This window comes from Panthera onca, chromosome C1 (genome assembly GCF_046562875.1).
Source record: "Panthera onca isolate mPanOnc1 chromosome C1, mPanOnc1 haplotype 2, whole genome shotgun sequence".
NCBI classification, from domain to species: domain Eukaryota; kingdom Metazoa; phylum Chordata; class Mammalia; order Carnivora; family Felidae; genus Panthera; species Panthera onca.
In genome coordinates, this window is record NC_138346.1 from 26823385 (window position 1) to 26838115 (window position 14731).

Here is a 14731-nt window from a genome sequence, read left to right on the forward strand (position 1 = left end):
ACCTTTGGAATCAGACAAATCTGACTCAATCCCAACTCTGCCATTTGGTAGCATTGTGATCTTGGGCAACTTTCTAAGTCACAGTTCAAAAGAAAAAAGTCTGCTTCCTGGATTGTTGTGAGGATCAAATGAAATAACAAGTGTGACATTGTTTTGCTTTATTTTTTTTTGTTTTTTTTTTTACTTGTTTATTGTCTATCTTTTTGGATGAGAAAATATAAGCTCCATAAAAGCAGGAGTTTTTTTTAGTCTGAATTATTAACTGCTATTTTCCTAGCATCTGCATCAGTGAGAGTCACATAATGGGCAGAATAGATGTTCGTTGAATGAATGAAATGTCTTTCAAGATTTCTTGCAGGTAATCAGCATTCCATAAAAAAATATTTTGTACTGGGGCACCTGGGTGGCTCTGTTTGTTAAGCATCTGACTTTGGCTCAGGTCGTGATCTCTTGGTCTATGAGTTCAAGCCCCGCATTGGGTTCTGTACTGACAGCTCAGAGCCTGGAGCCTGCTTTGGATTCTGTGTCTCCCTCTCTCTGCCCCTCCCCTGCTTGCTCTCTCTCTCTCTCTCTCTCTCTCTCTCTCTCTCTCTCTGTTTCTCAAAAAAAAAAAAAAATTGTACTTATTTGTCCTTACTTTTCTCCCCCATTGTCAGATTGATGCTTTAGTTATTGCTCTCATGGTTATCTCCTGCAGTTCTGTTTCCTCTCATCTAACTTAACTCTGGACCAGAAAAGTAGATAACCAAAGTGGTAGAACGATTTATACTATAAGAGACATTTCTTGGTAAGAAAGAATGCCTCTCCTAACAGTAACAGGAGTGAACTGTGAGGTTTTTTTGTTATTTAAAAAGCTTTTGTGATTTCATCCATATTCTGGCTACTTGGGGTTGCCAAGTAAGTAATCTCATAAGTGAAGATTATTATTATTACTTATTTCTTCTAATAAGGCATACTTATTCTAGCTTTATATCACATTATATCATAATTTTTGTTTATAATTAGGTTAGAAGAAATTCAAGTTTTGAATTTTTAAATGTTGGCCACTATTCTGTTTATTAATTTTTAGTGGATCACATAGAGGTAGCTCAATGTTTGATATAATTTTTAAAAGACATTTCAGGTCATTTTTACAATATCCTACTGAACTGTTCTCTCACAATATCTAAAGTAAATTCACTTGGTTAATTATTTTCCAGGCTACCTGTTTGCCCACTTGTTATTCATTGATTGCCAATCCCCACCTCTTATTTAATGGCAGTATCTCCCAGAAGTTAGAATTGTTTTTTTTAGCTTTACTCATCTTGGCAACAGGGTCTAAGATGAGTCACCAGGAACTGAGAAAACTGAAAAGATTGAGTCTTCAAACAAATGAAGCATTACATTTTATCATCATCAGAGATAGTTATTAGTTTTTAGATCTCCTACTCTAAAATGAAGATAAAATGTAAATGGATCCTTGTTTACCCCATGGGGTATTATTATCTCTGAGAAAGTGAATTTCTATTTGAAGTAATGTCTAGATTTTTATTATTGTTATTGTTGCTTCTTTTTGCCTTAATGAGACCCAGAACATGATATGAAATTAAATTCCAATGAATCATTGCCATGCTATTTATTTCCACTAATGGTAATTATCTCATGAAATGCAACCATTCCTTCTAATTGGGTATCATAATTGAAAAACTGCAGTAAAACTGGCAAACTAATTACATAGAAAGTAATTCTTTTATACTTATAGTATCTTCAATAGTTACTTCTCACAAGAAAACCCTCTTAGCTGCATATTCTAGGCTGATATTTTCAACATAATTTTGGATTCATATGAGCAACACATTATCATATTAGCTGAATGTGTGACATCAATAAGGAAATAAAATTTCCCAGCTGTGTTTTTTAAGTAATGCCAGTAGGAATTATTTTCTTTTGTAAAAACATTTCTTTCCCCTTCTTACCTGTAATTCTAAAACCTGATTTTATAGAGAATGTGTGGCATCAATAAGGAAATAAAATTTCCCAGCTGTGTTTTTTAAGTAATGACAGTAGGAGTTATTTTCTTTTGTAAAAATTCTTCTTTTTACCTCTAAGTCTAAAACTTAATGTTATAGGGACTGTTTAAATAGTGTTATAACCAGTGGATGGAATATCATGTATTTAAAAAATCATATGGTAACATGTTTAGTTTGGAATGTTACGTGGAAGAATCAGGATACCGAAACCATTGTATAGGAACATTTCATAGAAAAAAAGACTTGAAGGATATAATTTTAATGAAAGCTGTATTTGTGTTTAGATGATGGGATTTTGAAATCCTTTTTCAACTTTTTTCTATTTCCAAATTTTCCTTTAAAATGAAAAATAGTAATTAGTAAAACAGAAAGTCTCCATTTCAAACTTTAAAACAAATTACATGTCAGAAAAACAGCTAAGAGATTATATTGAAGAATCTGAACCGTATCTCCCAAACTATATATTAGCTAGAGATGTTTGACAAACTTTAGGTCTCAATACTCACAAAAATATAACCACCACATTGGTTTCATAGTCTCTTTGCTTAATGCTTTAAAAAGCACCACTTGAGAGGTGCCTGGGTGCTTTAGTTGGTTAAGCATCTGACTCTTTCAGCTCAGGTCATAACCTCAGGGTTCATGACTTCAAGCCCCATGTTGGGTTCTGCGCTGCCAGTGCAGAGCCTGCTTGGGATTCTCTCTCTCCTGCTCTCTCTCTGCCCCTCCCCTGCTCACACCCTCATGCTCTCTCTCTCTCTGCCCCTCACCTACTCTCTCTCTCTCAAGAATAAATAAGTCAGAAAACCCCTTAAAACCAAAGTACTATTTGAGGGGCACCTGGCTGGCTCAGTCAGTAGGATATGGGATTCTTGATCTCAGGTTGTGAGTTTGAGCTCCATATTTAGACGTAGAGATTACTAAAAACAAACAAACAAACAAAAAAAAAAAACCACTTGAAGTTGTCAGGATAAAAATAGCAGATAGCACTATAATTGTCTCTTTTACTCTCTACCTTTTATTATGGACAAGTTTGACATATAGAAAACATAGTAAAATGAAATCACATATTCCCCAGGTTTAAGAATTCCCAAGATTTTGGGGTACCTGGCTGGCTCAGTCAGTAGAGCATATGATTCTTGATCTTGGAGATGTGAGTTCAAGCCCCATATCAGGGATAGAGTTTACTTAAAAAAATTCCCAAGATTTTCCTGATTCATTTCAGCTATTTCCCTTCCTGACACATTGTTTTCTGTGAATTTTTAAAAATCAAATTGTAGGGGCGTCTGGGTGGCTCAGTCGGTTAAGCGTCCGACTTCAGCTCAGGTCACAATCTCTCGGTCTGTGAGTTCGAGCCCCGCGTCGGGCTCTGGGCTAATGGCTCAGAGCCTGGAGCCTGCTTCCGATTCTGTGTCTCCCTCTCTCTCTGCTCCTCCCCCATTCATGCTCTGTCTCTGTCTCAAAAATAAATGTTAAAAAAAAAAATTAAAAAAAAATTGTATTGATTGTTATTTTAACTTATAAATACTTATGTGTATTTATTTCTTTAACCAACTCTTTTTTTTAACATACCCACCATGGTATTATCATCTGCTTATTATTTTTATATTATTAGCCATAATGTGCTGCTATCGTGAAATTTCTATTCATATTCAGATTTCCTTCAAAATTATCTTTTTATGGTTAATAAAATATGGTTTATGAATCAGGATTGAAACAAAATCCATATTACATTTGGTAATTATCTCCTAAGTCTCTTACTCTCAAGTAGTCATTTAAAAGTCTATTAGAATTCTCTAATACAAGGGCACCTGTCTGGCTCAGTTGGGAGAGCATGCAGCTCTTGATCTCGTGGTTATAAGTTCAAGCTCCACATTGGGTATAGAGATTACTTAAAAACAAAATCTTAAAGGGTGGGTGCCTGGGTGGCTCAGTCACTTAAGCGTCCGAGTTTGGCTCAAGTCATGATGTCACAGCTCGTGGGTTTGAGTCTTGTGTTGGGCTCTGTGCTGACAGCTTAGAGCCTGGAGCCTGCTTCAGATTCTGTCTCCCCTATCTGCCTCTCCCCTGCTCACGCTGTCTTTCTTTCTCTCTCTCCGTCTCAAAAATAAATCCACATTAAAAAAATATTTTTTTTAATCTTTAAAAAAAGTCCGTAATACAAAAAAAAAATGATTTCCAGATGATATGTTTGTTTAGAAAAACAGTACAAGCTCATTTTAGGAAAATTGGAAAATTCACAAAATATTGAAAAAGTGGAAATCATATTGTTCAGAGTGTATTTCTTTTCTGTCATTTTATACATTATTTTCATAGTTGAGCTCTATTAGAAGCACTTTTAGATGTTATTTTAACATTATATCTGAAGCTTTTTCTACTTAAAATATTTCCTTTCCATTTTAATGTCTGCATTAAGATATACTTTATTTCTTGAGAATAGGTATATATCTAATTAGAATGCTGTTTTACATTGTACTTCAAAACATTTTCTTATTGCTAGAGTTGAAGAGACTTGTATTTTTGAGTAAGGGGTACAGTTCTTCTAATTAATACCTAGAGTAGGGGAAATGACCTGGCAAAAGTACAGTTTTCTCTGTACCAGATTAATGCCTGTTATCTTGATCTTGATTCATTGGTCATTTGAGAGAGGTGTTTTACTTTTGCTGCTTGGAAGACAAGTAATGCCCCTAGTGAACCATTTTAGTAAGTTTATGTAAGCCCTATTTTATGTAATTTATTTTAAATTGGTTAATGCCATCCTGAATGTCATTGAGTTGAGTGTATGATGCATTCATTTCTCCAAATACTATCAAGGGAAAACAAGATAGTAAATTCAACTATCAGCAGGATGTTGCTACCGTTAATACTACCACCAAGATAACACCCAAAATCTAATAGGTGTCCCTATATCTTTAGATTGTTTTATTTATTGTGAAATAAGTACATAATATTAGCAGGAAATGATTTTGATAGTGACTTCTGGGCCTTTGGTTCCTGTAGTAATGAAAGTATAGGAATATACTGTTAAAATTGACTTTAAGTTTTCCATTTATACTCTGTACAAGCAAATTGAATGCAATATATTATCCATAAATATATTAACTGCCAAGATTTTCTAGGATTTTAATAGAAAACCAGTGATTTCAGAAAGTCATTAAATAACTATTAGAGAAATTAGTGTTAATGTGAATTCACAACTTTCTAATTATTAGATAAAGCTCTCAGTCATTTTGCACTTTTTAGATTAGAAGAAATTTTTTAGACTTGATTGATGCCTTTTTCTTTTTACAAATCAGAACATCTTATAGTTCTCATCAGCTTTTTCTTATAAATTTATGTTGGACATACTTGACTATAAGATGAAATAAGATATGTCATATTTTACTACCAACAACTACCTTTTGTAAACCAAAGAGAGATTTAGAATAGAACTCAAGGCCATCTGAATATATATCTTTCTAATAAAAGCTCTCTCATAACCTTCTGTTTAGAACTTATTTTGGCTCTTAGGTTAAAGTGTTCAATGTCTACTCATTCACTAAGCTGATTATTTAGGTGTAGTGTGTGTTGTCCATGCACCGTATATAAGCACAGAGCTGGAATGATAAATGTGTATTTCTCTATTCAGTAAGTGTTTATTGAGCATCTGCAGTATGCAAGGTACAATATCAGGAACTTCTGATACAAGGGTAACAAAACAGACACACTCCCTGTACTACTTACAGTCTAGAAAGCAAGACCGTCATTAATCAGATAATCATACAAATGAATGCAAAATTATCACCATGAAAAATGCTGTGGCGGACAGGTGAACAGTGCTATCAGAGCTCAAAAGGGGTTGACCTAGTCTTTGGAAAGAGCATAGCAGGATAAGATTTGTTTTCCCACAAGATTGGTATACAAGGGACTGAAGGGGGAAAAGTGTGGATGAGGCAGACCAGTTAGAAGCTATTGGAGTATTTCTGGACACAAGCTTGGATTAGGGAAATGAATGACAGTGGAAATGGAGAAAGATGTAAACCCACCCTCACTGCTCTCCCTTCTCAATTATTTAATTCATTTTAAAGCCAAATTATGCTATCTGCCTAGAAAACAGAAAGGATCTATCCTTTGAGGGATTTTTTTCTTATTTTTGAGAGAGGGAGAGAGCAAGTGTGCATGTGAGTGGGGGAAGGAGAGAGAGAGAGAGAGAGAGAGAGAGGGAGGGAAAGAGGGAGAGAGGGAGAGAGGGGGAGGGAGGATCTGAAGAGGAGTCTGTGCTGACAAAAGAGAGCCTGATGTCGGGCCCAAACTCAGGAACTGTGAGATCATGGCCTGAGCTTAAGTCAGAGACTTAACTGACTGAGCCATCCAGGTGCCCCAAAGGGATTTTTATTATTCTCTGAGTGATAGCTTCCAGTTGGAAATCTACAGAAGTATAATTTATTGCCTCACCTGCTACTATCCCACTTACAAGTTTGTGATTTCAAAAGTTCAGTGATAATTGTATATTAATACTTATTGATATTGTCTTGATAATTATAACATGACAGTACCTTATGGTGACCCATTGCATCCTTTGTTTCTGGGGTTCCCAGGGTGTACCTACAACTCAGTGTGAACATTAAGCCTTCTCTTACTGAAATGTTTTTTTCCCCTGTCCTGGGATTTTGCCTCCATGTCCTCCTCCTCCTCCCAATATTATAATAGCTCTCTCTCTCTTTTTTTTTTTCTAAGAATGTCACGTGATGATGATGTCTTATATTGGTTTATTAATGATATCTTTGTTTTAAATTCTTATGTAATGCTTAATTACTAGATATTATCTCCTGATAAAAAAGCTTTATGTTATAGAGTTACTTGAGCAGGGTTGTTGTCTTCCAAATTCCCTCATTTTTCTCTTGTTCTGGTTTTCATTGAGTTTAATTGATTGACTCTCTCTTTAATGTAAAACACTGTGGAAAATAAGTGAATTTATCAGTAATTTATAATAACCCTTTACAATAACCTCATTAATTATTTATAAAATTGGTTTATGTACCAAATGAGCTTTGGTGAGAATAATGTGTTTTACACATTAGTTATGAAATAAACAGATTTCACATCTTTGAATTTCAGTACATTTCCCCATTTATTTGGGAAGGATAATTTTTTTTTTAATTTTAGAGAGCATGCAAGTGGGGAGAGGGGGAGAGGGAGAAGGAGAGGGAGGGAGGGAGGGAGAGAGAGAGAGAGTGAGGGAGAAAATCCTAAGCAGGACTCAATACCAGGACCCTAGGATCATGACTTGAGCCGAAATCAGGAGTTGGATGCTCAACAGACTGAGCCACCCAGGCACCCCGAGAAGAATAAATTTTGATGACACTTTGCAAGGATGCTTAACAGAGAGTGTTGAAAGTCATTAAGGAAGAATTGTCTACAGCTAGGAACATACTTAATTTAAAAAAACAAAACTTTTTTCCCCTTGATGGTATTGTGTCAGTCACTTGAGAAACTTGAAAATACAACAACATTTAGTGAACAAGTGGCATGTTTTCTGTTTATCTTTAACCCAACCTGTAAGCCTCTAGCCAGTTCAAAAGCTGTTTGCTGTCAGTCTATAAAGAGATTGTGGTTCCCTTCTTTAGGGCTAAGTCTCCTGTGGGTAGGGGAACTAAGGACTCATTAACAACTAAAGAATTGTAAATAGAGGGCCAGGTTAACAGTGCGTCAGGGTCCTGGAATAAAAGCTCTTAATATTCTGTAGATATTACAAAACCTGTCTCTTTTAAGGAACCAATATACCTATCTGCCTAAAGGTATTTCTAACTTGCCAGAAGAACCTCTTTTTGTGACCTGCCTTCCTGGATCCTAGCATCCTGACTTGATGACTTCTTAAGTCAACCAGCTTCTGAAACCTGTCTTCTTCCTGACCTGACACTTCTGTGCCAGCCCTGTGCCCAATTTGATATTCCTATCATCTATACCTTCTGCTCACCCTTGACATGATAGCCTGACTCCATGGCTGTTTCTCAAGAGAAGACTATGACTGACCGCTGATACACTTGTTACAGAAAATAACTTCAGGATATGAGATTGGACCTGTTAATTTGAGAGTAGTGTTATATCTTAAATCTTTCTCAGAAGATCTTTAGAATGCTTACAAACTGGGACTTAAGACATTTTTGACTAGGGCTCTCTGAAGACTAAAGATTTTAAAAGTGAAATAGATAATTATTATCAGCTCTTTTCCCTAAACTGGTTTGGCCAGTAGTACATATTCAAGTATTTGTTGAATGTATGATAGTCCCCAAATTTCATATTTAATTCTTTTTGGTGTCACCAACAAAAGCCACTCAGGTACCTTTATATCTGAGTTAATACTGTGTAAAGCAGTTTTGAATTACTTGCTTTTTATGTACAAGCTATTAATATTTTATAGCAGCCATAAAGATGATTGAAAACTAATGGTGCTACTATAGAAAAACAATATTTTATATTTACTGTTAAACACCAATTCTGCTTAAACCAAATAGCATATTTAGAACTTACATGATGATTAGCAGTACAACACATAACACATTCACTTGTTGATGTTAGAATACTGGAGTACCTGGCTGGCTCACTCTGTAGCACATGCGACTCTTGATCTTAGGATAATGAGTTCGAGCCCCACGATGGGTATAGAGATTACTTAAAAATAAAATCTTGGGGCACCTGGGTGGCTCAGTCGGTTGAGCGTCTGACTTCGGCTCAGGTCATGATCTCACAGTTCGTGGGTTCGAGCCCCGCATCAGGCTCTGTGCTGACCGCTTGCTCAGAGCCTGAAGCCTGCTTCAGATTCTACGTCTCCTACTCTCTCTGCCCCTCCCCCGTTCACGCTTTGTCTCACTCCATGTAAAATAAATAAATAAATAAATAAATAAAAATAATAAAATCTTAAAAAAAATAAAAAACTAAATTGACTAGCTTCTGTCTATATAAACAAGGTTGAAATTGGTATATTATAGTGCCTGAAAAAATTATTTTATATATAATATACTGTATAAATTAAATTAAATTTGTGTGGCATTGAGCATTAACTTCCTCTTGCTATTCTGATTTTAAAAATATTTAAATATAATGTTTAAAAATTAATACGAAGCATAATGATGACATTAATATTGCTTATTTTTATGTGTAGCTTGTGTGATCTATTTCAGTTTATAGTTGTAGCTTCTATACCATCAGAAGTTTTAAAAAGTTCCTAAAACATAGTAGGATGCATGTTTGTTTCAGAATTCATGGAGATGGTATGTAGTGTTTATTTCAGAGCAACTAATGATTTTCAGTATGGGATTTTAGCCCTTTTCAGACTAATAATCTTATGTAATTTCACCCACATGCAAAAAACATATGATGTAAATAGTTACAACACTATGCAACATGCGCGAATTATTAATTTACAGTGAACATTTACGTTGCACCAGCGAACTCATGTGAGCATTTCTAACGTATGGGATTTTTGTTTTGCAGGAGGAAATAGAAGTAGAAATTATTTTCACAACTTGAATATGTAATTCCCCATTAATATCAATTCTTTTGCCAATTGTTACCACAAAATTGGCTAAAATTAATACTCTTCTGTCCTAATAGATCAAGGCAATTTACATTTAGTTTTCTTTGTCTTTTTTGTTTGTTTGTTTGTTTTGTTTTATTCCCTCCACTCCCCAATTATTTCATGGCATTTCAGTGCTTCAGAGAATTTAGATGAGCTCTCTTCCTCCAGTAGCTGGTTACTTAACCAGAAGCACAGTAAGAAAAGGAGAAAAGACAGGACAAGATTGAAAGCTCCATCCTTGACTATCATGAGTACAGCAGCTCGAACAAGGCCACTTCAGAGTTTCCACAAACGAAAACTCTACCGATTGAGCCCTACTTTTTATTGGACTCCACAGGTAAGGCTGCCTATGGGGAAACATAAAGATTTTATCATCAGTATATTTCACATACAGGAGGGTATGGATTGTACCTGGTTATTTAGAATAATTACATCTAGAAAGCTTTACATATATAGTTTATAAATCATGTAGGTATTGATAATATCTAAGTGGAATTAGTAATTTTTTAACATAGCAGTGTATTCTGAAACTTCTCACATCTCCATTTTTTAAAATGCACTGTTACATTTAAACCAATTTGAAGGAATATTACATATCATGGTTATTTGAAAATTTTACTGGTAAGGGTAATAAAGAAAACACAAGTGTACTACGTATTTGTCCTTTGCTTAGTAAAGAAAAAAGTAAAGAAAATCTGTATAGCTGTCAGTTATTTTGTAGGAAATGGCATTGCTCTCCTTTTTAGGTTTGGTATTTGTTAATTCTTGTGAGCACGCCTTTTTCTTTTTCTGGAATACAAGCAATGCAAGTTTATGTATCCGTGCTTATACTTTTTATAATTAAAATGTACTTCATTAAAGCCATTCATTTTAAAAATCATATTTTTCACTTGTTCACAAAATGTTAAGTATGCATCTTTCAGTGCATATCTGAACAAACTGTGGTAAAGGGAAGATGAGTTACCTCTAGTTTTTGTTATATGACCTGCTTTTTTTCTATTACATTTTTAAATACTATGTCAAAGGAAAGAAATGATACTATCATTTAATATTGTTTCTGATTATTACTATATTAACTATTAAATATATTTAACTATTTTAAATATATTTGTATAAAAATCAAGATGCTTGTTTCATTAGAAACCAATTTTAAATTTGGTTTTATAGGCTCCAATTTTAAATAGAAATGTGCATTCTGACAAATTAGTTTTTATTAATAGGTTGATTTTTACCATTTAAGTAGTTTAGATTTTATTACTATTTCCCAACTTGAAAATATTTTTTTAAAACTTAGGTTTGTTTCAGAATTTTAAGAAATTCTACGTAATCAACCAAATAGGAAAATATTTTTTATTTAAAGTTTTTATATACAAAATCACATTTTATTTTTATTTTTAAAGATGCTGTAAACAATAATATTTTTGAAATTGATTTTGTAATTTCAGAATTATAAGTAGAATTGTCTAAAATATTGAGCATATGACTATGCCAAAATATTCTGACTGGAAGGAATTTGCTTGAGTAATTTTGGAGATTTGCTAGATGTTGCTGGAATACTTCATATACCCTGACATTGTAAACGTGGGCCTTTGTACAGCAAACAAATGAAGAAATAAGTGTCACATTATTGTTACTGGTAGACCATATACTTTGTCATATTCCATTCACAATGCCAAGTATTTTCAATACATTATTATTTATTATTATCTCAAAATATAACAGTATTGCAGTATAGTTAATCCCCTCTTTAGATACAAAAGTTGAAGTGCAGAGAGATTAAGTAATTTACCCAAGGTCACACACCTAGTAAGCACTAAGTCTGATTCCAAAGCCCATGTTCTTACCCAGTGTATCGATAATGCCAAAAATAGACCAAATCTTTTGTGCTTTTGAAATCAGTAAAGACACTATATTTGGGGATTGAGGGAAGGGGCTTATCTGGTTAGAAGTATTCAGAAATGCATCATAAAATATGGGTTTTGAAAGATAAACAGAATATTGAAAAGTCATAGGAGAGGTAGAGAAAGAATTTTAATAGAAACAGAGATGAGAAAATGATGGAAAATAGAAAATGCCCCCACCCCTAATTTATCCTCCAAATTGCCAGGAAAATAGTTATTTGCCTTTCTAAACTTAATAAATGTCCTTTCTCTCCGGAAGGCTTCCTTGACATCCCTGTAGTGGGATATTAATACAATAAATACCTTATGTTATGAAAATGGTCCATTTTTAATAATCATTTATTTTTCTGTTTTCTCATTACACGTTCTTAGAGAATAGAGAGTATATATTTCTGACCCTACAGAGCTTTGAATAATAACTGTCCCTGTAACATATGCTCAATATATAATTGCTTAATTTTTTTTGAGAGAGAGCAAGTGCGTGCACGAGAGAAAAAGGGCACACGAGCAAGAGCAGGGGAGGGGCAGAGGGAGTAGGAGCGAGAGAATCCCAGACAGTCTCTGTGCTGTCAGCACAGAACCCAACACAGGGCTTGATCTCACGACCATGAGATCATGACCTGAGCCGAAATTAAGAGTCAGACGTTTAACCTGCAGAGCCACCCAGGTGCCCCTAAATAATTGTTTAATGTGTGAAAGAATTAATGTAATGGATATAAGAGGTTATTTAAAAGGTAATGAAGAATGAGAATGAGTGTGTGTATGTGTTTGTGTCCTCAATTTGCTTTGTGAAGGGGTCTTAGTATGTAATGTCCAATAGAATTTTCTTGTAATGATGGAAATGTTCTATGAATACTTGTTCTGTCCAATATGGTAGTAACTAAATACATTTAGCACATGAAATGTGGCTAGTGCAACTGAGGGACTGAACTTTTATCTATTTTGATTTAAATAGCCACATATGGATACTGGCTACCAAATTGGATATGACTGGTCTAGACTTGTACTTACCCTGACAGCAGTGAGTAACATATGGCCCTCATTCTTGTTTTCTAATACTATTCCCTACTGAGAGGAAACAGGGATCTTTGGAGAAATGGTCAGTCTCCAGACATGGGGAACAGAAGGTGTAAGATGAGCCTGGAACATCTCAAAGTTACCAGAAGGCAAGGAAATATTACAAAAAAAAAAAAAAAAAAGAAAATGATGGGCATGTCAAAAGAACCCAGAAGCTAGTTTGAAGAGGCTGTGCTGCTGGCCAAATTTACAGCTATTTGAGCATCAAAATAACTAAGGACAGTAGTGAACCATTGAAGAAATAGGAAACCATGAGTCCACACTACTGTTAGATCGACAGATAAAAAGGAGAAAGGAAGGACTTTTCTGTATAGTAGGTTGCTGATTAATAAATGTGGAGTGAGCCCAAGTAGAGAATTATTGCAGTATTCATAGTAAAGACTGATTGGGCAAGAGTCATCAATAGGTGGTCAAAACTAACATAGCCTATGAAAAGGATACAGTATCGCTATGGAGTATTTTGGCCAGGGATGCATGGCCTGAATATAATTATAAGGAAATATTAGACAAAGCCAAAATCAGCAACATGTTGTTAAGAAATTGTGAAAACTGGCCTGTATTCTTTTTTTTTTTTAACAATTTTTTTTAAGTTTATTTTTTTATTTTGAGAGAGAAAGAGAGCACAAGCAGGGAGGGGAAGAGAGAGAGGGAGAGAGAGAATCCCAAGCAGGCTCCACACTGTCAGTGTGGCTCCCGATGCAGAGCTTGAACTCATGAACCATGAGATCGCAACCTGAGCCGAGGTCAAGAGCCAGACGCTTAGCTGATTGAGCCACCCAGGTGCCCCAGCTAGCCTGTATTCTTTTTAAAAAAGTCAATGTTGTGAAAGGCAAGAAAGACTAAGGGAATATTTTAGATTAAAAGAGTTTAAAAAAATATATGACAGTTAAAGAAATATTTCATCCAGATTAGAATTATCTTGGGAGGGGGGAGAGAGGGGGGATTCTTGGGTATTAAGAAAACTGTACAGTTGTACTATGGCAGATTATATAAAAATATTGTATCACTGTATCAGTATTAAATGTGGTAACTGTTTTGCCATTATGTAAGAAAATATCCTTATTTTAAATGCACATTGAAATATTAAGGGATAAAGTGGCTAAGGCATCCATTTTATGTAATAAATTAACTCCTGCGCATGTAGAATGTAGCCATGTAGCATCCTTGGCAGAGTTGAGAAAATAATTATTTAAATTACTTTTTATAGACTTAACTCTCTAGCAGAGTACTGGCTATAAAAAGCTTATATAAAGACAATGGAGAAGTAGGAGTCCTCTGCTACTACGTAGCATATAGTAATTGGCTGATCCTCACTTTCATTGCAACAACTACATGTATAAATTGCAGAGAAAAAAATCATACTAGTAAAGACATTAGGAAGACTTCTGGTTTCAGCTCCAGCACATAAGGACCCTGGAAGTCATCACTGCTACCTTTACAGTAAGAGAAAGGTGAACAAACTGAAAATCACTGCGTTTCCATGGTCCCATCAAAGAATTAAGACTATAGGACAAATTGCCACCCTGAAATACGGAGAGAAAAGCAACTTCAGAGAGCTACAGCCAAGATGTGCTCTCCTAGCGCAGAAGCCACAGTAACCATTAACTAAACTGTTAGGAACACTTACATGGTAACTTGGATGAATTATTTGAGGCTGAGTGTGGATTACCTTGAGATTAAAAAACTCCTAGGTACTCCTGTCTTAAAAGTCCCCCCCCAACACTTTCATGGGCTTTACTTCTACGACCCCACAAGGTTCTCATAATGAAGAGCTAAGAAGAATCCTTAGTGGCTTAAGTATGGAAAGGGAAGAGATAACTTTTATGAAATGAGTTCAGAGCATTGTCTGTAACACAGCTTTTTCTTCCAGTGGAAAGACTTCAGTAAAGTCTTACTTTGCCTGGGAGAAAAGCATTTTCCCACTGCTGCCCCCCTATAGAGGCAATGAGTGTAGAAAATAAGAAACACTTGTCTAAGTAGACCCACTAAAAGACGATTTAATTGTAAGAATATAGTACATTATGCTACTGTGGTAGGTAGGCTTCCTTTTGTTCTTTTTTCTTTAAAAAAATTTTTTTAAATGTTTTATTTATATTTGAGACTGAGAGGGACAGAGCATGAGCAGGGGAGGGGCAGAGAGAGAGGGAGACACAGAATCCAAAGCAGGCTGCCATCACAGAGTCCAACGC

General features: G+C 35.0%; 1 protein-coding gene across 9 annotated transcripts in view; it reads left to right on the forward strand.

Moving 5' to 3' along the window:
• Positions 1-14731, forward strand: part of KANSL1L (KAT8 regulatory NSL complex subunit 1 like) — a 134010-nt gene that overhangs the window by 61911 nt on the left and 57368 nt on the right. For 4 of the 9 annotated variants that reach the window (XM_060623347.3, XM_060623348.3, XM_078450917.2 and 1 more), the window contains exons 6-7: positions 9697-9901; positions 12421-12486. In XM_060623347.3, the coding sequence (XP_060479330.1) occupies positions 9697-9901; positions 12421-12486 (271 nt within the window). The remainder of the gene's footprint in view (positions 1-9696; positions 9902-12420; positions 12487-14731) is intronic. The other 5 variants (XM_078450916.2, XM_078450918.2, XM_078450919.2 and 2 more) reach the window with 3 other exon arrangements.